General features: G+C 30.7%; 2 protein-coding genes and 1 pseudogene across 2 annotated transcripts; all 3 read left to right on the top strand.

Moving 5' to 3' along the window:
- The first annotated feature begins 743 nt into the window (after positions 1-743).
- Positions 744-836, top strand: LOC120268371 (annotated as a pseudogene).
- Positions 837-11,001: 10,165 nt separating this feature from the next.
- LOC120259158 (receptor-like protein EIX1) lies at positions 11,002-15,525 on the top strand. The gene is made up of 2 exons (XM_039266706.1): positions 11,002-14,935; positions 15,326-15,525. Exon 1 carries the CDS (start codon positions 11,113-11,115, stop codon positions 13,123-13,125), a length of 2,013 nt encoding a protein of 670 aa, XP_039122640.1. The 5' UTR covers positions 11,002-11,112; the 3' UTR covers positions 13,126-14,935; positions 15,326-15,525.
- LOC120255044 (probable leucine-rich repeat receptor-like protein kinase At1g35710) lies at positions 13,238-15,349 on the top strand. The gene is made up of 3 exons (XM_039262980.1): positions 13,238-14,519; positions 14,572-14,768; positions 15,326-15,349. Exons 1-3 carry the CDS (start codon positions 13,238-13,240, stop codon positions 15,347-15,349), a joined length of 1,503 nt encoding a protein of 500 aa, XP_039118914.1.
- Positions 15,526-24,652: the final 9,127 nt, after the last annotated feature.

Raw genomic sequence — 24,652 nt, 5'->3', positions numbered from 1 at the left:
CATTTTCTTGGCCTTTCTTCTCCTTCGGGTTTCCCAAAACTTTTCAACTTCTAGGCAACACCAATTGTTTTTTCTCCCTAAGGTTTACCTTGGTGTCACTTGGTAGAGAGTCTAGGCTCTTCTTTGATTATGAGGAAGCAATTATCCCAATTATTGATGCTTCAAGGTTTCAAATTCTAGCTTCATCCTTCTCACTTCTCTTATTACATTGAGAAACATTTTCTTTACACTTAACTTCTTCTATTGAGTTTGTAACCCACATGGAGATGGCTTTAATATATTATTTTCACTTCATGAAAAATTTGGATGGTACCTCCACCCTTAATTGTAAGTTTTACTATAGGAATTTCTTGGGCGGTTTGGCCTTCTGAAATTGTTGACAAAATTTACTTGGTCATATGCTTTATTGACATTGCTTATATTTTAAATTAGATATTCATGATTTGGGTTCCATCTCCACAAAAATCACAATTGCATTATAATTTGATGCTTGTTGCATTTGAAACCTTTCAATCTTCTTACTCAAAACTCTTATTTGCACCACTAAAGCCGTATATGCAACCACACTATGTATACCAGGTACTCTTTTTGAAGGTTATCTCTCTGTTAGCTATTGATATGAATTCGAAACCATTTCTTTCAACAATTTATAAATTTTCTTTAGGAGGCTTCCTCATTATTATTCCATCAAATACCACATCCAATATATTGCTAGTAGCTACATTGCTGGAGGCCAAATTAGGATACCATGATGTGAACATTATCTCATCAAATCGTTGAATCTCTTCCATGATTCATACAATGATTCAAAGTCACCTTCTCTCATTTCTAAGCATAGCAGTATTAATTAGAGGAAAATACTTGCCTAAATATTTTTGAGTCATTTCATTCCATGTTGTGATTGAACCGAATTTTAGAGATGTAAGCCAAAAAAGCTACGTCTTATTTCTAAGTGGGAACGGAAATAACCTCAATATGATAACATTATTGTTTGATCCTCCATTGTGTTTGAAAGTGTAACATATCTCCAAAAAGTTCGCTATATTAGAATTTGGATCCTTATAGTCTAAACCTCCGAATTGAACCAGTTATTGAATTATTCATACTTTTACTGGTTTAATCTCAAAATTGTTTACTTTGATAACTGGCTTTTGAATGCTTGGCTCAATCTCTTGTATGTTTGGCACTATATAATCTCTCAATGACCGAGCTTCATTCATTCCAATGCTGCTATCATGTACCTCTCCTTGCAAATTTGAGTTGTTAACACCATCCATGGTTTCTTCTCTTAATTATCTTTTTTCTTCTTTGTAAGTATGTTCTCTCTGGATCGGGATCATATTCCTCCTATTCTTAGGTCCTAGAACTGGTCATACACTAAAAAAGACATTAAAAATTTCAAATAATACAAAAATAAAATAAAATTTCTCAAATTAACAAGTAGCATTGAAATGACACAAGAACAATCTATAGCCCTTAGGAATGGTGCAGAAACTTGGTGTGACTTGTAGGATATGCTAGCAAGTGCACTTATCATATCAAATAATATAATGATGCATGTTTTATGAGAAATCATAGCAATATGTTGTGCAAAGAAGATAAAATTCAAAAATGTAAATTAAAAGAAAAGAAAAGAAATGTGCAAAGGCTTTTGAAGAATAACTCCAACCTTTGAAATGAACATTAGTGTTCGAATCCTAGATTGTTAAAAATTTTGTTTGTTAAAAATTTTGTGAGTTAAAAATTTTGGATTTTTAAGTAAAATAAAAACTTTATATGGTTCTTTGGAGAGCAATCCAATTGAGTCACTTACAAGCTAAGAAATAAACTTAGATTTGTACTTAGATCTCATTACAACAAACAACTCTTACGACCAAGAAACTCTCTTATTTGATTTAATACACTCCATTTATAAGAGAATCAATTCGAAGACCTCAAGCTAAACTTGGCCCTTAAATTCACCTTTCAACCAACTCCCTCCATCAAGGTATCAATTCTACTCTCTGTACCTCTCCTCTAAAAATATCGATTCCTACAACCATACAACTCTTAAGCCCCGTTTGGTTCTCGGGATGGAGATGGGAATAGGGTGATGGGAATAAGGATGGGGATGGGGATGTAAGATTGGAGATGGGAACAAAAGTAATGTTTAGTTGGAGGAAATGCGAATGGGAATAGGAAAAGTTAAGAGGAAGAGATATAATAAAATTATCTTTGTACCTTTGAATACTTTATTTTAAAATATACACTTTAATCATTTTATATAAAAATTATTTATGAATTTAAGATTGGATAAAATTTCTAAAATAACAGTAAATATTATTTATTTGAAAAATTAATTATTTGAGATATTTATAATTAAAATATAATTATTTTTATATAAAAAATAATTGACAAATTAAGGATAGATAAATTTTAAATTTCATTATAAATATCCATTTGTAATATTTAGTTTTTGAGATAATTATTATTATAATTTTAAAAAACTTAATCCATTTTTGTATTTGACATTAAATGAGTTTATTAATTTTAAATTTTGGATTGAATTATCTTACTAATAACACGATAAGATAGTTAAAAGATAAAAATATCAAATTAAATTGGTATTAAATCAAATAAGTGGATGCTATGCCTAATAATATTAATACATTCTAAATTTTTTATTTGCGAAAACAAAAAAGATAATGTTAATATGGTAAGATGGAGTGAGAATATTAAAACATGCTTATCAATTCATTTTTATTTATGAAAAAAAAAATAATATTTAAAAAAATCTTCTTGGACACAATAGCAAAACATAAATCACACATTGAATATTCAAGCAAAACAATAAGATCATATCTAAAAAAAAAAATGGAAGGAGACCATACTGTAGATATCGTGGAGATACGACTATGCAGTTAGGGAAACGACGGCCTGTATGCAATATTACTTGTTGTGATGTGATGAAGAAGGCCTCATCGGGGTATGATATGGCGGAGCAGTGATGACAAAGAAAAAAGGATGTGAACTACTACGGCCTCTCCTCGTTGATGTTAAGGCATAGGAAAATTTAAACAATGAATTTTTAAATTTGTTAGGGGTAATATAGTAATTTTACCTATCAGGATTGTGTAAACCCACCAATTTTAGGAGGAACCACTATGCAGGGTTTGGGGGGGCATCCATGCCTCCCCCATGCCATTCCCCAAATAATTTGATGCAAACCCAAACGTGGGTATGTACCAAAGGAAGGAGTAATCCCCATGCATTGGGGATAACTTCCTGAAACCAAATTGGGCCTTATATCCAAGTAACCACCTTATGTAATCCATGCTCTTAAAGAGGTATGTAGTTAAAAAAGAAAATATACTTAACCTAGGGATGCAAGTGGGGCGGGGATTCCCCGAAATATCCTCCCGCAGGGCGGGGAACTGGGAAAAATTCCTCCCAGCCTAGCCAGGCGGGTCGGGGGCAGGGAATGCTCTCCCCACCCCGCTCCCCACGGTGATTCCCCAACAAAAAAAAATATATTATATATTTTTAGTGTATTTAGTAAAGATTATTTCGACATTAAGATAATATTATATATATAATCAATAAATATTTATTTGTTAATATTTTTTAATTATTAATAAATTTTAGTAAATATAACTTTCATATTTAATAGAAATCTAATTTAAAATAACTAAGTTTACATATAATTTGTAACAATAAATTTGAAAAAAAACATTATATATTATTTATTTAGTGATAAATATTATTTTTTTCAATCCATTAAACATTTAAACTCTTGCTCATTAATTTATCTTTATGTTATAAAATGGGACTTACAATTATTTCATACAACTAATTAACTATTTATATTAATATATTTCATTAAAACATATTTATTTAATAAAATCTTAAATTATTTTAATAAAATTATTATATAATATATTTACAAAATTAAAATTCAAACTAATAAAATTAAAAATTATTGTTACTCCAATGTAATACTTGGAGATAATTATAAGAAAAATTGTTTTAAAAATTTTAATCAAAACTTTTTATTTCCTATTATAGATAAATATGTTATATTAAAATTAAGATTTCATTAATTAATTTATCAATTCTACTGAAATCTCAATTTATAGGTAGGACATCTCTTATGAAATCTCAACTTATAAGTAGAGCATCTCTTATGAAATCCCAACTTCTGCAGTTCCCCATCTTCAATTCTTCATGCCATCGATTACTTTGTTAGTTTGTTGTTTTCTCATACATTAAATAATACTTATTTTGAAAAATATTTTATTTATTTTTTTAATTAAGAAAAACAATTTGGTGGGATAGGGATTCCTCGGCCCCGAGGGGGAGTGAGTGGGGAAATTTCTCCCCCACGGGGAATTTTTAGGCGGGGAATCCCCGCCCCGCCCCACTTGCATTCCTAACTTAACCTTAACCCTCATATCCTAGTAAAGTAAGCTAAAAAGTTAGATGCAATAGTTCTTCAATCATTTGTGCAAATCTAATTCTAGAAATCCATAACCAAGCAACTCCCCTTTTGAGGACCTCTCTTAATATATTCATAATTCAACCTCTCCTACTCTCTTTCCAAACTTAGTATACTATTATCTAAGCAATTGAAGTTTAAATGTTTTCTTGAAAATTATATAGAATGAATTTAAATGTTTTCTTGAAATCTAAAATAGAAACCCTATATCTATAATTCCTAATAATCTAGCATTGTCACATACCAATTGAAGATCAATTCCTCAAGAACAAAATCAATGTATCTTCATTGATTAACGGAGTAAATTCAATTAAGGAATGAATTACAAGATCAAATCACACCCTAAAATATTTTAAACTAAAAAATGTAGAGTCGATATATCCATCCGCCATAACAAATTCATTTAAAAATTAAATTCAAATGCATAAACTCAAATTTTATTCATTCAAGCATGAAAATCCAAAGAAAGATTAGCACAAAGATTTTTCCCAACTAGAGATTATCTATCCCATCATATGTACAAAATACAAGAAAATAAAGAGTTCAAGATACAAGTTCATCATAGAAAAGTGATAAGAAAATAAAACTATGGGAATTGGCGTTAAAATTTTGTTTTGATCCTTCCCTCCAAGCTCAATCTTCAATATATAATGGTGTAGCTATTGTACATGAATATATTTTGAAAAATAAGCAAGAGTTTTAAGTTAAAAAATAACCATAGAAGAATTGACAATATTTACTTATATGTGAGGTAAGATAGAGCTTTTCCCCATGACCCATTTGGTTTTGGCCCAACAAGGGACTTGGGTTCTTTCTCTTGGATTGGTGAAAAATTATGTGATCTAAGTTTATGTTAAGTAGGTCTAACTGGTTCCATTGTAAATGAAATATAAATTAGAAAGAAGTATTATAGTCTATCATAAAAAAAGTATGTTTAGCTTTGAATGGGGATAAATTCTACATTGAATGGATACATTGATTGAAATTTTAAGATGGAACTTCCAAGTGAGAAATGAATGTATCTTTATTGGCATGAATACTAAAGTCTGACTTCTTAGAAGAGCCTAATGAATCACTTCTCAAAAAAACCAAGAAAATTTATATATTTCACGCCTGATTTTAACAGCAAGATCAAATTGAGGTGAGAACTTATGACCATTACAACTAACAGACTACAAATATTTAAGAAATTAATGACTTTCGATTATTAAGTAGAGAATAACATAATATATCTGATGGAGTATTGACATATATATTTAAATCATGGATATGAGTATTTAATTAAATTTTATAATATTTTAATATCTTAAACTCTTTATATAAAACTTTTAGTTTCATTACTTTTTAGTATTTTTTTAATAACTTCAAAATAAATAATAATAATAATAATAATAATAATAATAATAATAACGGGTCAGATAATTCACATTATTTTCTGTGACAAAGAAACTTGACTTGTCTGAATAATGCTTATTTGTTAACCAAGGAAGTTGCAAAGATCCTCTTCTACTTTTATTTTAGCTAAAGAAGTAGCATTAAAACCATCTTAAAAATAATTTAAAAAAATGGGGAGATTTAAATTGAAAGATCCGTTTGTATTAAATTATAGAGAAATGCAACAATAAATATAAATAGAGAAAGGCATGCTTTCCCAAATGCTCTTGATTATGTTTTATAGAATTAAAAATTGGCCTCAAAACCAACTTTAGAAACACTAGCACAAAATTAAGCAATTTATTATCTTGTTCAGTAAGTAACAACTTGTTCAATTTACAAAATATAGTCTGCACAATATTATGCAACTGATTATCGTGATCAATAAACAACACAAAGTCATTGCATACGATCTTCGAAGTCAAGATGAATAGTTTTCATGAAATTATACAACTTATTATCGTGATTAATAAGCAACACACAGTCCTTGCATGTGATCTTCTAAGTCAAGATGAATTGTCTTCACGAAATTATGCAATTTATTACCGTGATCAATAATCAAACACAAAGTCATTGCATGTGATATTTGAAGTCAAGATGAATAGTCTTTGCAAAATTGAGCAACTTATTACGGTGATCAATAAGCAAGAACTAGTTTGGTTTGTAGAATGAAGTTATTGCATGTGGTCATAGAAGTAAAGATAAATAGCCATCTAGAGTTGTGAACATGCATTAGGTTTTTTTGAACATAATCCAAATCTTTCGACTCGGTCTTTTTGGTTCCATTGCCCCATATTAATTGATCATAAGCAACTTTATCATGATCAAGTTGAATAGACATATAAGATTATTAACAATTGCATGTTGCCTAAGTAAGCCAAGTCTCTCTTGACTCAATTCCCATTTAGTCAAATGAAAATGAATAAATTATTCCAAAGCCACTTGATTTAAGTGGTTAGCGGTACCAAAATAAATTTCTCGTGTGGCGTGCAGAGTGGTGAGGGTTCGAATCTTTCTTGGAAGAATTAATTCACAAGTGATTTTGTAACCAACTCTCACGCCATAAAAACAAGCGCTTGTCGCCCTTTTCAAATAAAAAAAAACAAAAAAAAAATGAATAAATTACAAAATAAAATTCTAAAAATAAATACATACAAATAACTCCAAATTAGAATAAATTATTGTGAATCCGTGATTGGCATAGTTAACTGAGAGACTAGCCTTCAATTTAAAGAATAATAATAATAATAAAAATTTCCAATGACTTTAATAGTTGACTAAATCCACAATTAATCGAAGACTATTATCTTTGCTGAACAAGATCTCCTTTTTGGAATATTTTTAAATTTTTTTCTCGGATGTGTTGGACAATGTGATTTTGGTCCTTTTCATTTACATGGTACAAGTGAGCAAATTACAAAAATGTGAAGGATGTTTTCCATGGATGACTTCAAAAATGGATGCACTTGTCCATGAGGAGTCTAAAGACTATTATTTCTTCCTATACCCCTCTAAAACAAAATTATTAATCTACATGACCTTCATTTCTTTGACTTGTGGCAATATCCTGATGCATGCTGCATTTACCAATTTTGCAAATGAGTCATAAGAAATTATTATTATTAATTTTTGCATATGTAAAGTATTTTCTAAATTGAGTTTTTATAATAAAGAAAAAATAGTTGCAAATTAACCCAAATATACTATATTTTTTAGTGCATATTAACCTCCTAAATATTAAGAATTAAATAGCTCAAATAATTTATAAATTATATGAAAATAACTTCAAAGGCTATCCAAACATGGATTTCCTATTTAATTTCTATATTACATTAAATATTTTTAAAACATCAGTTTAATTTAATATTTTTCAAATAAAATAATGTACAATTTGTTAATGTCATAGATGAATAGTCATTAAGGGTGAACAAACGCTTCATTTGTTAGTAAACTTAGTCTCCCTTGATTTCTTACGTTCCATTAATGATAATTGATAGATTACTAAATAAAATTTTGAATATTTAGGTAAATGTAACTCTAAATTAGGATAGAATAATTGTCTGATTAAATGGATTGATTGAGAGATTACCTGGACTTTAAATGAAAAGAAAACGTCAAACAATTTGATGGTAAACCATGCCCACCATCAAAGACAAGGGGATATCTTTTTACTTACCCAAAGTGGCCATCCATATGATATTTCAATTAGCAAGGACTTTCAAGAAAATACTTATATTATAATATTAAATGTGGTTTTTTATTTACATATTCCTTAAAATTCAAGTAATTAAATATATACCTCTTTATAAAACCAATTCTCATGTATACCACAACCCTTTAGCTCATATATACCATTAAAATTGAGCAACTTATCATCATGACAAACAATCTACAATTGGCTCAATTTGCAAATCAAAGGTGTTTTTGGAACTCAAGATGAATACCTACTTGGGCGTGTGAATAAGTATATTTTTTTTAGGTAATCTAGTTAAGCCTTTCTTCACTTGATCCATTTAGTTCCATGGTAATTGATTATGAGACACTTACCATGATCAAGATAAATAAACACATGGATTTGTGAACAAGTGCGTCTCTCATAAGTAATCCAAGTCTCTTTATTCACTCTTGTTGGTCCTATGACAATGAGAAGACTATTAATTTGTAAAATTCCAAACTGGAATAAGTATATGCAAATAGCACTAGATTGGAATAAAACTATTATGATTGGTATGTTTGATTCAGAGATATTAATTAGCTTTCAATTTCAAATGAAAAAGAAATGTAGGAAAAAATCTTCAATCACTTTCATAATTGACTAAATCCACCAATAAAGACCCATAGACGTGCTGGACAAGGTAATCTAGATTTTGTTTTTGTTTTGCTTTGTATTTTGTGTTGTGTTTTGTTTTTTGTTTTTTATTATTTATTTTTGTTTTTATTTATTATTATTTTTTTTATATATCTTTTAAAATGGCCCTAATTGTTCAAATGCCACTGAAAACTATTATTTTTTTTTTCTCTCTATCTCTATAATTTTTTTATCTACATGATGAAATTCCCAAAAAAAAGAAATACACGTCATTTTATTTATTTCAATATTTCAATTAGCAAGAATTTTCGATATAATAATAATAATAATAATAATAGGTTTCCTATCATTCCTCGTCATCAACACCATCATTTTAAGGTTGAAAAGCAAAAATGAGATGCATCACAAATGAGGTTTTGTTTAGACAAATAAAATTGATTTAACGAAATTTAAAATAATTCAAATAATTAAATTTATTAAGTTATACAACAGCAAAACAAAAAGGTATATATTAATGATTATTTTGTATGAGTGTGAATTCTTAATCTTTGAACTAAATAAGCCATGTCTTGAACCGGTCCTAAGACATGTTCCAAGTTTGGGGCAACAAAAGTTATATAATACTCTCTCTAGTTCTTTTTATTTGTCTATTTTAACTAATTTATATGATTTAAAAAGTTGGTTAAAGTTAGTTGAAAATCTAAAATTTATAAATAAATTATATTAACTTTTCAAAATTATCCTTATTTAAAATATTATTTAATAAAATGTGTAGTTGAATATGATTTAGTGGAAGTTGTAGAAGTATATTAAATATAAAGGTAAATTTGAAAAAAATAAATTTAATACTTTTATAAATTTTCTAAATGGTTAAGTAAAATGGGATAAAAAAAAACTGTAAAATAGGACAGTAAAAAGAATGGGAGGAAGTTAATATTATGTCCATATTATGTGTACATGCTTGTATGGAATCTGGATGATAAGCCAAAGCTTTCTTTAAGGCACATTTATTACGATCTAATAAAGAATTGGTTTCTTCTTTGGGACTTGTCGAGTAAATTTTATAAGAAAGCAAAATTCCAATATGACATATAGTGATATAGATGGATGAGTTGAAAATTCTTTTATTTGATTTATTGGCTGCAAATGAAGAAGAGATTCATTAATAAATAATAATGATAAATAAAATGTATTTTGTAATATAATGTTTTATTCATTATAGATAGTGATGGTAAACTAGACCCACCCCGAAAGACTTGGTTGATTCTAGCACATCAACGATCTAATATTACGGAATCAACGTAATGAAAAAAGGAAATAAAAATTAAAAATTTTAAAATATGAATTAGTTGAATGTTGTCATCAAGGCTGTCTATTTGGATATGAAAACGGATGAGAACTCTTGTGATAGAACGAATAATTTGTGTAGGCCATGGTTAATATTCTTTGAACGTGTTTGGTGGCATATAAGACTATGGATTGTTGGAAATTTTTGTTGAAAGTTCTGATAGAGGAAAATTTTAATTGGCTTAGACTAAACTTTAATTTAACTAATTAATAAATCTTTGTGTAAATAATTTTTCAAAATTAAATATATATTAAATGTAATGATTTAAATAATTAAATTTTATGAAAAAAAATGATAGCTTTTTTTTTTTGGCATGGCTAAAAAAATCTGTATCAAGAAAAATTGGTAATTCTTACAAAATATTTTCATAAAAATGGGTTACTGCTAATATATTTCTAACCTAAAATATTAATGTAATTTTGTTCTCAAATTACCCTTTCTGATTTGCTTGACATAAATCTCAGGACATTTGCAAAGGTAATCTACAAAATAAAAAACATACTTACATAGCACGATATGCTATACAACATAATTAATGTTATTGAAGTCTGATTAATGTATGCTTTTTTTATTTGTTAATTATATTTTTTTTGGGTTTAAATTTAAATAGATTCAGTTGCTGCAAGGTACGAAGATACTATATTACACTTCTCAAGTTTGTTTAAACCTTTCTTTGGCTTGATCCCACAAACGACAAAACTGTACACTTTTAATATCTTATTGTAAAACAATTTTCATTAATCTATCTTGAACATGAAAGAGAAATTATTTATGTTTTATTTAGACCTGGTATTTCAAATGTATAAACTAAAAATAATTTTGATTTTTGAAAATATTTCTAATTCGTCATCACAAACCACATTGAGTCTGATGTACTACTATATATAGCCCTTGTTGGTTCATGATTTCACCCCACACCTACATACCATGGCTTCTCCTAAATCCATTTGGTTAGCTTTTCTTTCTCTTTTGCTATTGGCCAAGCTTTCTCACTTCCATTCTCAAGCATCCTATCATCATCATCATCATTTTAAAACCAACTCTACCATGTTTAGTACCAAGTGCCTTGAAACTGAGAGGCAAACCATCCTTCAATTTAAAAGTGGTCTTTCTGATCCTGCCCACAGGCTTTCTTCTTGGACTGGAGATGATTGTTGCTCATGGATGGGCGTTGCTTGCAGTAACGATGTCCCTAGACATGTTATCAAGCTGGACTTGCGGAATTCCCAATTAATACTTCGAGATTCTCATTATTATTATTATTATTATTATTATTATTATTATTATAGTACCGATGCTTACACATCATGTGATATAAATAAGGCGCTTGGAGGAATGCTAGATCCAAATCTTGTAAACCTCAAGCAACTTCGTTTTTTGGACTTGAGCTGCAATGCTTTCAATCAAATTCGCATTCCAGAATTCATGGGCTCTTTCAAGAAGTTGGAATATCTCAACCTCTCTCAAGTTGGCTTCACAGGTACTATCCCACATCACTTGGGAAATCTCTCTATGTTGAAATCCCTTGATCTATCTTCCAATTATTGGGAATCTCTTGTCATTGACAATGCTGGTTGGCTATCTAGACTCACTTCTTTGAAATATCTCAACATAAGCTATGTTGATATGTTACAAGCATCCAATTGGCTTCCTGTAATTAACATGCTTCCTTCCTTGCTTGAGATCCGTCTAAGTTCTTGTCACCTTTCTGGGCCATTACTCAATCTTCCATATGTGAATTTTACATCTCTATCTACTCTTGATCTTTCTTTTAATCACATTAACTCCTCCTTACCTGATTGGTTGTTCAATCTCAACAATCTTGAATATATGTACCTCAATGGCAATCATTTTGAAAGCAAAATTCCTAGTAACATTGGGAACTTGACTTTTCTCAAAGCCCTTGATTTATCTTTTAACTCTCCTAGTAACCTTCTGATACCTTCAACTCTTGGCAATCTTTGTAATTTGCATACCTTGTCTTTATCTTATCTCGATCTAAGTCTAGAGCAAGCTAAATTGGGCAGGATTTTCTTAGGTTGCATTATAAATAGCTTGGTGGAGTTAGACTTAAAAGGCTCCCTTAATGGGTCATTACCAGGTTGGCTAGGAACTCTCACCAATCTCAAAATCCTTGACCTTTCTTACAATGGAGGTCTTTCACTATCTACATCTCTTAGCAATCTGTGTAAACTACAAACATTGTCTCTCTATTATCTTGATCTAAGCAAAGAGACTGCTAATAAAACTGCAAGGATTTTCTCTGGATGCATCGTAGCAAGCTTGAAGGAGTTACATTTAGCCAATACTAACCTTCAAGGTGATATGCCATATTGGATAGATGGTCTCAAGAACCTCAAGTTGCTTGACCTTTCCTCGAATCAAATAAACTCCACCTTACCTCATTGGTTATTTAATTTGACCACAATTTCCTACTTGGATCTATCAGATAATGATTTTCATGGATATATTCCATCTGCCATTGAAAACTTGATTTCGATGGAAGTGTTATACTTGGATTGGAATGTTTATCTTCAAGGCCCAATACCTATGACTCTGGGGAACCTTTGTAAATTGCAAACATTAGGGCTCAGTGGTATAAATATTACCCAGAATTTTCAAGAATTTGGTGCTATCTTTTCTGGTTGTATCAAAAATAGCTTGCAGGACTTGTACTTATATAATACTTCACTGGCTGGTCAGTTACCAAATGAGATTTTGAATCTAAAATATCTCAGAACTCTCAACCTTAGGCAAAACTTTCTTTCTGGTCCAATTCCAACCAATATTGATGAATTCATGAGTTCTCTTGAAATCCTTGACCTTTCTTACAACCAACGTCTTTCAATACCAACATCTCTTGGCAATCTGTGCAAGCTACAAATCTTGTCTCTCTCTGGCCTTGATCTAAGTAAAGCAGCAGCTAAAATTCAACAAATATTCTCTGGTTGCATTTCACAAAGTTTGAATGTGTTATATTTGGCCAAAACCAACCTTCAAGGTGACATTCCATATTGGATAGCTGGTCTCAAGAACCTCAAAACTCTTGATTTTTCCTGATAATCAAATAAACTCTACCTTACCTCCATGGTTATTCAATCTAACTAGCATCTCTTACTTGAACCTAGCATCTAATTATTTCCACGGATATATTCCTCCAATCATTGGAAACATGATTTCACTGAAGGTATTGCAATTGGGTATGAATTTTCATCTTGAGGGTCCGATTCTTATCACTCTTGGTAACCTTTGCAATCTAATGGTTTTGGACCTCAACGGTGTAAATATTAGCCAAAATTTTCAAGAGTATGGTGGCCCTTTTTCTGGTTGTATCAGAAATAGTTTGCGGGAATTGCTCTTAGCTCAAACTTCACTTGTTGGTTATGTTCCAGATGAGTTTTGGAACCTCGAATATCTAGAAGTTCTTAACATTTCACATAACTCTCTCTTGGGTTCAATACCTCCACGAATTGGTAGGCTTTCATCACTATTTCGTTTAGATCTATCAAACAATCACTTTAGTGGAGTTATCCCAAAGAATATCAGGCATCTATCCAATTTGGAGGAATTGTCTCTGGAAAATAACAATTTTGAGGGTCCATTGAAAGAAGACCATTTGGCAACAATGTCTTGGTTATCATATCTCTTCCTCTCAATCAACAAACTAAATGGTACGGTACCTTTTAGTTTATGTAATTTGAAAAATATAGTAGTGTTGGATATCTCTAGGAACCATTTGTCTGGAGAGCTTCCTAACTGTTGGAATAATGACTCATGGTACAAGGTGTTGGATTTTTCAAGCAACAATATATCAGGAGGAATCCCTAATTCTATTTGTTCTCTTCATAAACTTGAGTCATTGCATTTGAGCAACAATAAGATATCAAGTGTGTTTCCTACATCTCTAAGGGAATGTTATAGTTTGGTTACTCTTGATCTGAGTTATAATAATTTTTATGGAAGCATACCATATTGGATAAGCGAGAGCTTGGTGGAGTTGGAAATTCTTAATTTAAGATCAAATAGGTTTTCAAAGTACCTCCCTCCTCAACTTTCTAATCTCCAGAGACTTCATTTATTAGACCTCTCCCACAATAACTTGTCTGGTTCTATACCAAAAAGCTATGGCAATTTTAATGCCATGAAATTATCTAACAAGATGAGCCATTTGGGAAATTTTTTTTCTTACAAGGAGAATATCTTATTGGATATAAAGGGGAATGAGTACAAATGTGAACTAATTTTACCCCTAATTAGTGTCATGGACCTTTCTTACAATTGTTTATATGGAAGCATACCTGAAGAGTTAACTAATCTTCTTGGATTGAAGAGCCTAAATTTATCTGGAAATAATCTTATCGGAGAGATTACAAACAAGATTGGCAAAATGCATGAACTAGAATCTCTTGATTTATCTAGAAACAGCTTGTCGGGAGTAATACCTTCTTCCTTGAGTAATTTGGACTCTTTGGGGTCACTTGAATTTATCATACAATAATTTGTCAGGAGTGATTCCTTTTGAGAAGCATCTAACTACATTCGATGATCCATCTATCTACATTGGCAATAATGATCTTTGTGGTCCTCCTTTAATGAATTGTTCAATGGAGGAAGGGCCAACAACTGCAACAGGTGCTGATGAAGTAAAAGATGCAATGCTTTATCTTATCATAGGCTCAGGTTTTGCCACTGGTTTATGGGCAGTTTTTATTATTATGTTGTTCAAGAGAACTTGGAGGGTTTCATATTTCCAATACGTAGACAATGTGCATGATCGGGTTTATATGGCAATTCTTGTGAAGTTCACTATGCTAAAGAGGAAATATCAAATCTTCAGATGTGTTGACTCCTTCAATTCCAATTAATTAAGGTATTGTACTAAATTCATTTTTTCCTTACACATTCATTTTATTTATCTTGAGTTTAATCTCTTGATATGTCTCATTAGTATTTTATTTTTTGTCAAATGGTTATGCAAGTGTAACCTTTTAATTTCAATATGATCTTTAGTATATTATTGAGCATTTTCAACAAAAGTCTGTTAATCATAGGTTATTTACTTATCATCTTTTTTATAAGCTTGGGAAACAAATAGAAAAATGGCTTGTGACATTTAAAATTTGCCTTTCTATATTGGCTTAGTTGATTTCAACATCTTAAATGTAACGCGCACAGGGAATATGTTGAATTAAATTAAAGTTTTCTTTATTTCTTCATTCCCCCTTTGGATCAATTTAAAATGTTTTCTTAATTGTTTCAGGAAGGCAAAGATGAATTTGAATAATGGGGAGTATAATCTTCTGCTTGGTCTGTGGATGATCTCTGTATATCTCAACATACATGGAACTATATCAAGCCTTGATGCACAAGCTTTTTTTGTTTTCCTTTTGTTTGAAGCAGCTAAGCTTTCTTTTTTAATTTTAAGTTTTAATTTTTCTATTTAAATGCAGTTTGATTTCGTATGAGTGCAAATTTAGTTGTTATGAAAGGATGTGATTCTATTTTTGATTTGGCCATTAATATGGTATAGTTTGCTATTTATAGATATTTCTTTAATTCACTTTTCACATATTTGGTATTTATTTCATTTTTTCTTTATAGAAACGGTAAAACTGAATAGTATTTGATGATATGTTTCTTATTCTATCATTCATGTCATCAACGTTTTAGTATACACTGTAGTGAGAATCAAAGCATATATGCATATATTCTTACTTATTGCACATCGAAATCAAACAAAGAGGAGAAATTATGGCAATTGCGAGCTCTTCATTCTTTGAGTGATACATGCTTTCAATAACATAGTTTAACTTTGTTATATTCATCATCATATAACAAACAATTTACAAACTTTATAATCATAATTTAAGTATATGATGTAAATAGTATTGTTACATGCTCATGGGCATACATACACAGTTTGATGCACTACAAGAAAACTGTTAATTACCAACGGAATTTACCCAGGAAACATTTTCCTAGGTAATTCACTAGGGAATAGCTAAGGATTAGAAAGGAATGATTAGATATAAAGGTTAAAAATATTACCCAGGGATTACCCAGGGAAATACCTAGGGAATTAGCAATGAAATTTTTTTTCCCAAGCTATTCCATTGCTAAATATCGCGGGAACTTCGCGGCTAATATTTAGCAATGAATTACCATAAAAAATTATCCTTTGGTATCTATACCTAGCTAATCCCTGGGTAAAATTGAACAATTTTAACATTACCTAGGGATTAGCTAGGTAAATTATTCATTGTTATTTTTCCCTAGCTAATCCCTGGGTAAATTGAACAACTTTAAAATTACCCAGGGATTAGCTAGGGCACTGTTCGTTGTTATTTTTCCCTAGCTAATCCCTGGGTATATTGAATAGCATTTACATTACCCAGGGATTAGCTAGGTAAATAGTCGTTATTATTTGCCCGTAGCTAATCCCTGGGTATTTTTATTTGTTAGGATTTTTATTTAGCAAGGGATTAGATTCCGTAGGTAAAATTGTTGATCTTAAAATTTACCTAGGGATTAGCTAGGGACTATAACCATCATGTTTAGTTCATAGCTAATCCCTAGGTAAATAAAAAGTAACTTGTTTTTTTTTATAAGAGTATTAAATTGCTTTTCTTAGATTTGTTATTGAGTTTAAAAATCTTATTATTTATTGTTTAAACTTCATTATTATTATTATTATTATTATTATTATTATTATTATTATTATATATATATATATAATTTAATAGTATGATTTTTATCAAAAAATTGCATCAAAAGAAAATAAAATAATTAATAACCTCAATGTCTCTTTGTACTCTAGCCTCTATGTTTTAATATCCCTAAAAACATTTATAATTATATTCCATTTATTATTATTAACAAATTTCCCATTAACTAAAATTTAATTCAGTTTTGATTTGATTTTTTTTCAATTTTTTTTAATTAATAAAACAATATTATAAAAAAACAAGTTGCAATGCAATTGGTTTTAACTATCTTGATAATAGAACAATTATTGGGATCAAATGCATATTTCAAATAAATATATAACTAATTATAAAACAAAAAAAAAACACTTTTTCAAATTACTAATTCATAATATAAGTTTTGTGAAGGGTGTATTTGCATAAAAACCCACACAATTTTTTTCAGTTCATACAAACCAAAACCTCCAACGGCTACAAATCTAAGTCACACCAAAATTCATTTCATAAAAATATAATCCAAGTCAAACCCAAATAATTAATAGCCTCTTTAGGGTTGTTTTCATAATTATACCACCCTAATCCCTGATCTCTGCCTCCTCTTCACCCCAACCCTAATCCCTGATCTCTGTCTCTTCACCCCAACCCTAATCCCTGATCTCTGTCTCCTCTTTCACTGACGTTCTCATCGTTGAGGTCACGCGCGTTGAGGTCCTTGATCCCGACGCCATCACTCCGCACTTCGCCGGTCCCGTGAGCCCGACACCTTCACTCTGCACTCTCAAGATTCACCGCCCGACCCAACGCTCGATCCGAGGTCTATCCCCGCCCTAAATTTCCTCTCTCACCACTTTGGTTCGACACTTTTGTTTTGCTTATAGATCCAGCGAAGTTGACCGTCGTTCACTTTTGTGTTGCTAACCCAGATTTCTAGACACAAGAGGACATAAGAGAACTGGGAGAACCATATGGTGATCAATCTGGTTATACTTCGTTTAATAACTCTATGGTGAGCTATCTGTTTATTTATTTGATGGATTTTAGTTAAGCAAAGATTTTTTTTTCTTGGAATTTATGGAATTTTCTATTGTTTGGTTACTTCGGTCATGAATTGTTTGATTCTGTAATCTTTGATTAAGAAACATGGTAGGGTATGTTTTGTGTTGATATTTATACTGTTTGATTTATTTTAAACCATAGAGACTTTGTTGTTGTCTGGTGGTGGATGTTTTGGGTTGTTGGGAGTTCTGATTTGCATGGTTGAATTGATTAATTTACTCCTTGTTTTCTTGTGCTTATGTTGGAGAGAGAGAGAGAAGATTTTAGAAGTTCTTGAAGAGAAGGAACTGATATGTTTGCTGTCTTAGTTTTCTTTTATTTTAATTTAAAAAGAAGGTTTTTTCTTTTTATCTATAGATTTTTATTCTATATGGACATGGACTAAACTTGAAATTTTAGATATTTGTGATCTTTAGGTTTGTTTTTTGAGCTTAGTAGGTAGCCTGGCTGAAATTCATTTGAAGACGTGCAGAGATGTGGATATTAGGATGAGTTCTGAGTTGGATTTTCTTTTCTTAGTTAATTAGGTTTCTGATGCTAGATTGAGCAATAAGGAAAGAACATGAAGGGGTGAATCAACAGTGAGCTTAGCCACAAAAAGCAAACATAAAGAGCTTTGGTCCTCCTGGTGACCATAGCTTTTACTTTTAAATTGCCATTAAAGTATTAATCATCCTCTTTATGATCCCCCTTTTTCTCTCTTTTATGTCTTTTATTTTTATCAATCCAATCCATTGGCCAATTGTTTGTTTCCATTCGGTGTCTTGATGTTGAAGAGATATATAATTCAGGTTTATGGAGTTTGCTGGTAACTTTTGAGCAATCAGGTTCAATTCATTGAAGTGTAACATTAATGAAATTTGCTTTATACACAAGTCTTTTTATATTAAATTGTTGACGAAGAGAGGTCGAATTGCTGGATCAGATTAGTTGGATTAGACTTTTTAAGAATTGCTCTGGGTTATCTTTCCATTTCAAATATCAGTCTCACTTGTTAATTGAAACATTCACTCTTTTCCAAAAATGAAAAACTACATGAGTATATATATATAATGCCACACTTGTTGAAATTGTTCTCATTAATTGATGCATATGATAATAACTACAATATGTTCTGCTTCAAGGATTAAAAAATAATAGATCTACAAAAGTTCGTCAGTAATATAATGTAAAAGAAAATTTGTAATATGGTGGTGACAGGACAAGGGATGGTCTTTAACTTGTGTGTTTTCCATTTCAATAGTTAATTGCCATGAACACTGTGATACTTATTAGGATATAGTCCAATTGAATTCAAATTTGGATCCTATCAAGAAAGGTGTAAAAAAATCATATGTGCATAGTCGGGTTGAATTCATATCAAAATGTTATATTCTGTTGAAGGTGATTTAATTAAATCATCACAAGTTTCCAATATCTCCAATTGAATTAGTTCTACCAACAGAAATATAGGTTTAGAAGTAACAACAAGTAGAATGTCGATTCTTTCTAGATGTGGTTAGTTTGAAAAAATGGAGCAGCATGAAGGGGATGAGAAGTGAAGCAAGCTATGATTGCCATGCCGAGTGACTGGACTTACGCAAGTGCACTAAAAGTGCCAATAAAAACAATAGCTCCAGAATTCTGAGCTGCTAGAAGAGCCTGTAAAAACAAAAAAAATCTTGATCAGGGTGTTGTATTATGAATTATTACTCAGATCTTTGTGATATGAGTAAATTGCGATGCCATACTAAAGATTATCAAATAAAAAAGGATATATGAAAGCCCATTCAAATTAAATCAATGCATTATCACCTAACTTTAATATATATATATATATATGTTGTATTATGCATTATTACTCAGATCTTTGTGATATGAGTAAATTGTGATGCCATACTAATCTCATCCGCCATAATCTCGATGTCATGCATATTGAAAAAAATGTTTTTGAAAATGTGTTTGACACCGTGATGGATGTGGAAGGAAAAACCAAAGATAATGCAAAAGCAAGAGAGGATGTGAAAATATATTGCAAGCGTAAAGAATTGGAGAAAAATGAAGCGGCTGGGAAATATCCTAAAGCTTGTTATAGCTTAAGTAAGGAGGAAAAAAAAGTTGTTTGTGAATGGGTAAGTCAAGTTCGGTTTCCGGATGGGTATGTTTCAAATATGGCAAGGTGTGTAAATATGTGCAAGTATAAGATGTATGGAATGAAAAGCCATGATTGTCATGTATTCATGCAAAGGTTAATCCCTATAGCCTTTCGTGAATTATTACCATTGTCGGTATGGAAGGCTTTGACAGAGCTAAGCTTATTTTTCAAAGATCTTACTTGTTCGACGATTAGAGTGGAAGACATGAATAGGCTTATTGAAGAAATTCCTGTAATATTATGCAAGTTGGAACGTATATTCCCTCCGAGGTTTTTAACTCAATGGAACATCTTCCAATTCACTTACCATATGAAGCAAAGATAAGCGAGGGCGAGGTCAATATCGTTGGATGTACCCATTTGAGAGGTAAACTTTAATATAAATTCAGCCTATCACGATTTTTGTATAATGTCTATTTTTTCAATTTAATATAACTATTCTTATTTATAATTTAGGTTCTTGCGCCATTTAAATAAAAAAGTAACTAACAAAGCCAAAGTTGAAGGTTCAATTTGTAATGCGTACTTGGTTGAAGAAGCATCAACTTTTTGTTCATATTACTTTGAACCTCATGTGAACACAAAGTTAAGAAAAGTACCTCATAATGATGATGGAGGAGAGGTTGAAACATCTGAAGGTCTTTTATCAATATTCGATTTACACGGTCGAGCCATATGGGCAAGCAAAAATCAAGGCGTTTTGGTGATAAAAGAATACCATCAAGCTCAAACTTATGTCTTACTAAATTGTGATGAGGTTCAACAATATGTCAAGTATGCTTCTCTACTTCAATTTAATTAAAAAGAAAAATTCTAGTTTCTTTTTTTAACACAAATGGTTTCACCTTTGAAGGATATTTGTGGAAGAGGTGGTGGAAAATACACCTAATATAACTGATGCACAAGTTGATGATAAATTGGAAAAATGAATTTTGCTAAGCTGGTTTTAAGATTTATGTAAGTCTTAAAGCTTTTATATATTCTTCTTATTTACCAATCTTACTATATTGATTTCTTGTCTCATTAATATTAATAGTGCATCTTATTATGTAGGCATGGGATCCTAATAATAATGTGACAAATCAAATGATGAAGGATCTACATAGCTCGGCCCTTTAAAAAGTTGTGATGACTTATCCATTGTATTTCATCAAAGGGTATAAATTCCACACAACTTAGCATGGTGCGAAGAATGACAATAAATAGTGGAGTTTGTGTAAAGGGTTCCAATTACGATGCAACATCATATGATTATTATGGTCTTTTTGAGGGAGATTATACAGATTAGAGTATCCTGCACTCCCAATAAAAAGGACTACATTGTTCAAGTGTGATTGGTTTGATCCAACTCTAAATGTTTGGGATGAAGATACATAAGGATTACAATCTTGTGGATATCAATCACAAAAAGGTTTAACAAGGATGAACCCTTCATTTTATCTACACAAAGCAACACAAGTATATTATACATCTTATCCAAGCATGAAAGCGTGACAAAAGATAAGCTGGTGGGCATTATGCAAAATTAAACCAAGACAAATTATTGATGCTCCACTAGCAAATTTGGCATTCAAGAAGATGAAATCGAAGAGCACTCTATTGACAATATCGATGATATACGAGGACCTCTAAATGATTCAAATGGAGGTTCCATGGAGGTTGATAATAGCCATGATGATATACTAGAAGATGAAATTGAAAGCAGATTATGAGACGAAGACAAATCAGGAAAATGATGAAGATGAATACATTTTGATGATTATGACTTATAATCATTAGTTTTTATTAGATTGGTGAACAAATGCAATACATTTTATATATTGTAGTACTTGATTTTGCAATTTTTGAAGTTATGATTATTGTGCATTATCGGTTTTCTTTTTGCTAAGTTATATTTCTTTTTTCAAAAGACATTGTTTTAGTTTATTTATATCATATATTATTTACATATGTTGCCTTATTTTGATGTCAACTAATTATATTTTTATAATTTTATAGATATGGATAGAGGTAAAGAAAGGACTAGATTAAGAGGTGGAAGGAGTGGAGGCCGCACTTCTCATGCTCATTTAAACATTGAAGGATCAAGCAATACTGATAGTGTACCATTTTCAAATGCCACTATTCCAAGTGTTGAGGAAACAGTGAATGGTATTGAATCTCAACAACTCAATCAAAATGTTGTAGCTGTTAGTGATACTCAAGAAAACTATGGTAGCACACAAGATGCTTCAACAATTGTTGGGAGGTTACGTATCATAGTTGTCAATGGATTGTAAGTATTCACAATTTGACAATGATAGTATTTGTTATGTTCACTATTTATTTCTTATTTTATACTTAAACTATGGTAGGTTAGAGCCATCTAGCAAATGTGCAAGGATAATCACAAAAAAGTTTAAGGAAAAAGTTGACTTTGAAGGATACACATGGAATACAGTGTCACAACCTATAAGAGACTTTTATTTTGAAGAATTTCGGGTATTATTCATTATCATTTCTAATTTATTTATTTGTTTGTTTTATTAATTCTTGTTTTGAACATTGAATATTTTTTATCTTATGTAGAAGCACTTTATTTGGGATTCCTCATTAGAGGCACAAATAAAAGGAAGCTTGGAGTTTTTGAAAGCCTCACGATATAGTGATTTTTGAGGGATATAAGGGATGCAACAACAAAGCCGGAGTATCTAAGTGAGGAGGAGTACAAGCATTGGAAAGGCTATGCAGGGATAGACCTACATTTTAAAAAAGAAACAAGAGATAAATTCTAAAAATCGACGTAGTATTCTTTGAGCCATCATACCATACAGGAGGGTCAATATCTAGTGTTGAGCATGGGAAGAAGCTTGTAAGTATAAATATAAGATTTTAAATGTATTGAAATGTGTTTATTTTATTTCATTTTGCAAATTCATGTATTACATGTTGCTAAGAAATTTTAATGTTTCTTATTGCTATAGGAATCTAAATTGGGTCAAAAAGCTACTCCACATGAGATTTTTTTGCATACTCATACTAAAAAACATGATGGGGAAACTTTTGTAGATCTCAAGTCAAAGACAATCAATGTAAGCATTTCTAAGACCGATGACATTTTAATGCAAGTTCTTAATTTTTTTTTCTTCTAAATTTGTACTATTGACATTTGTTTTCAATGTAGGATAAGATGTTGACCTTGAAACAACATGCAATTTCTATAGAATCTGCATCAACAAACTCAGGACCTACTCCAGTAGATGAATTAGCTCTTTTATATTGAAAGTCTGTTGGTGGAGAAAAAGAAAAGAAGAGTCTATGGTCTTGGTTCTCAAGCATCTTCCTATTATGGATGCTCAAATTCAAATGTCAATAACTCAAGCTGCAACATCTACTATGCAAAAATAATGAAGATTTACAAAAATGAGTTAGCATCTGTCCGTAATCAACTACGAGATCCAAGAAGAGCGGCATCAACAAGAGCGTCAAGAAACTCAACAAGAGCTTCAACAAACTCGACAAGAGATGGCTGAAATGAGGAGGATGTTACAATTACTTATATCTCAAAATCAAGCACCTTCTCAAATAAATCAATCAGGTCATGATGAAGATGTTGATCCTACTCCACCAACTAAGTAGTTAATGTTCTTATCTTGTGACATATTTCTCGTATTTGTTTGCTTGCTTGTGATACTTTTGAGTTTTAGTACTTGCCACTTATATTAGCTATATGTGCTTGAAGCTATTTTGAATATGAATTGTGTTGTTTTTTAATGTCTTTGACAATGTTTAATATAATCTTTCATACTTGGTTATGATAGATTGCAATTGTTATTTTTAGCATATTGTAGTAAAATTTACTGATTATTATGAATGAATGATTTAATACAGGTTTTTTGTATTATAATTTATAATACAATTTAAAATAAATAATTAAAACTTTGTTTTATATTAGCAAGGGATTACCCAGGGAATAATCCTATTTTCAAATTTATTACCCAAGGATTACCAAGGAAATAATCCCTAAGTATATTTAGCAAGGGATTACCAAGGCTATTATTTATTACTGCTACATCCAAATACTAACGAATAACCTAGGACATAATCCCTAGTAAATATTACCCAGGGATTACTCAGGGACTAACATTTCAATTTTTTGAAAATTTAGCAACGGATTTCCTATGAAAAATACCTTGCTAACATTACCTAGGGATTTCCTAGGAAAGGTTTCAAAGCAAATTCCTTGTCTATGATGAATCAATTAACTTAAATTTCCGAGAGATTTCCCATAAAATATTTCGAAGCAAATTCCTTGTCTTTGATGAATTGATTAACATTAATTACCCAGGGAATTTATTATTTACCCACAGAATAATTCGTTGCTATTTAGCAAGGGATTATAAAATCCCTTGGTAAATTATTACCCACGAGGCTATTACCCAGGGATGTTAATCCCTAGGAAATCCCTAGCTAATGAATATTAGCCTGGGGTTTTACAATTTTAGCTAGGGAATTGTCCCAAGCTAATTGATGTTTTTCTTGTAGTGATGGTGACATTTAGCTGGGTTTCATATTGCAACCAAAAAAAATATAGATATATTTTTGAGGTAGTGATTGTATTGCACTTTCCTTCTCAGATGGATGGTTGATTCTTGATATTAATTAATTTGCTCATCTATTGTTTAGGGATGTTAGAGATATTTTCTCTTGATTT

The sequence above is a fragment of the Dioscorea cayenensis genome, chromosome 1, assembly GCF_009730915.1.
Source record: "Dioscorea cayenensis subsp. rotundata cultivar TDr96_F1 chromosome 1, TDr96_F1_v2_PseudoChromosome.rev07_lg8_w22 25.fasta, whole genome shotgun sequence".
Lineage (NCBI taxonomy): Eukaryota > Viridiplantae > Streptophyta > Magnoliopsida > Dioscoreales > Dioscoreaceae > Dioscorea > Dioscorea cayenensis.
Note: the sequence above shows the minus strand (reverse complement) of the source record. Positions and strands in the feature narration are given on the sequence as shown.

Bases quoted from the DNA above. Each gene is read 5' to 3' on its own strand.
- LOC120255044 (XM_039262980.1), top strand. From the start codon at position 13,238: ATGATTTCACTGAAGGTATTGCAATTGGGTATGAATTTTCATCTTGAG. The intron at 14,520-14,571 runs GTAATTTGGACT...ATAATTTGTCAG, and splicing joins AGTAATACCTTCTTCCTTGA to GAGTGATTCCTTTTGAGAAG. The intron at 14,769-15,325 runs GTTTTTATTATT...TAATTGTTTCAG, and splicing joins TTGCCACTGGTTTATGGGCA to GAAGGCAAAGATGAATTTGA.
- LOC120259158 (XM_039266706.1), top strand. From the start codon at position 11,113: ATGTTTAGTACCAAGTGCCTTGAAACTGAGAGGCAAACCATCCTTCAA.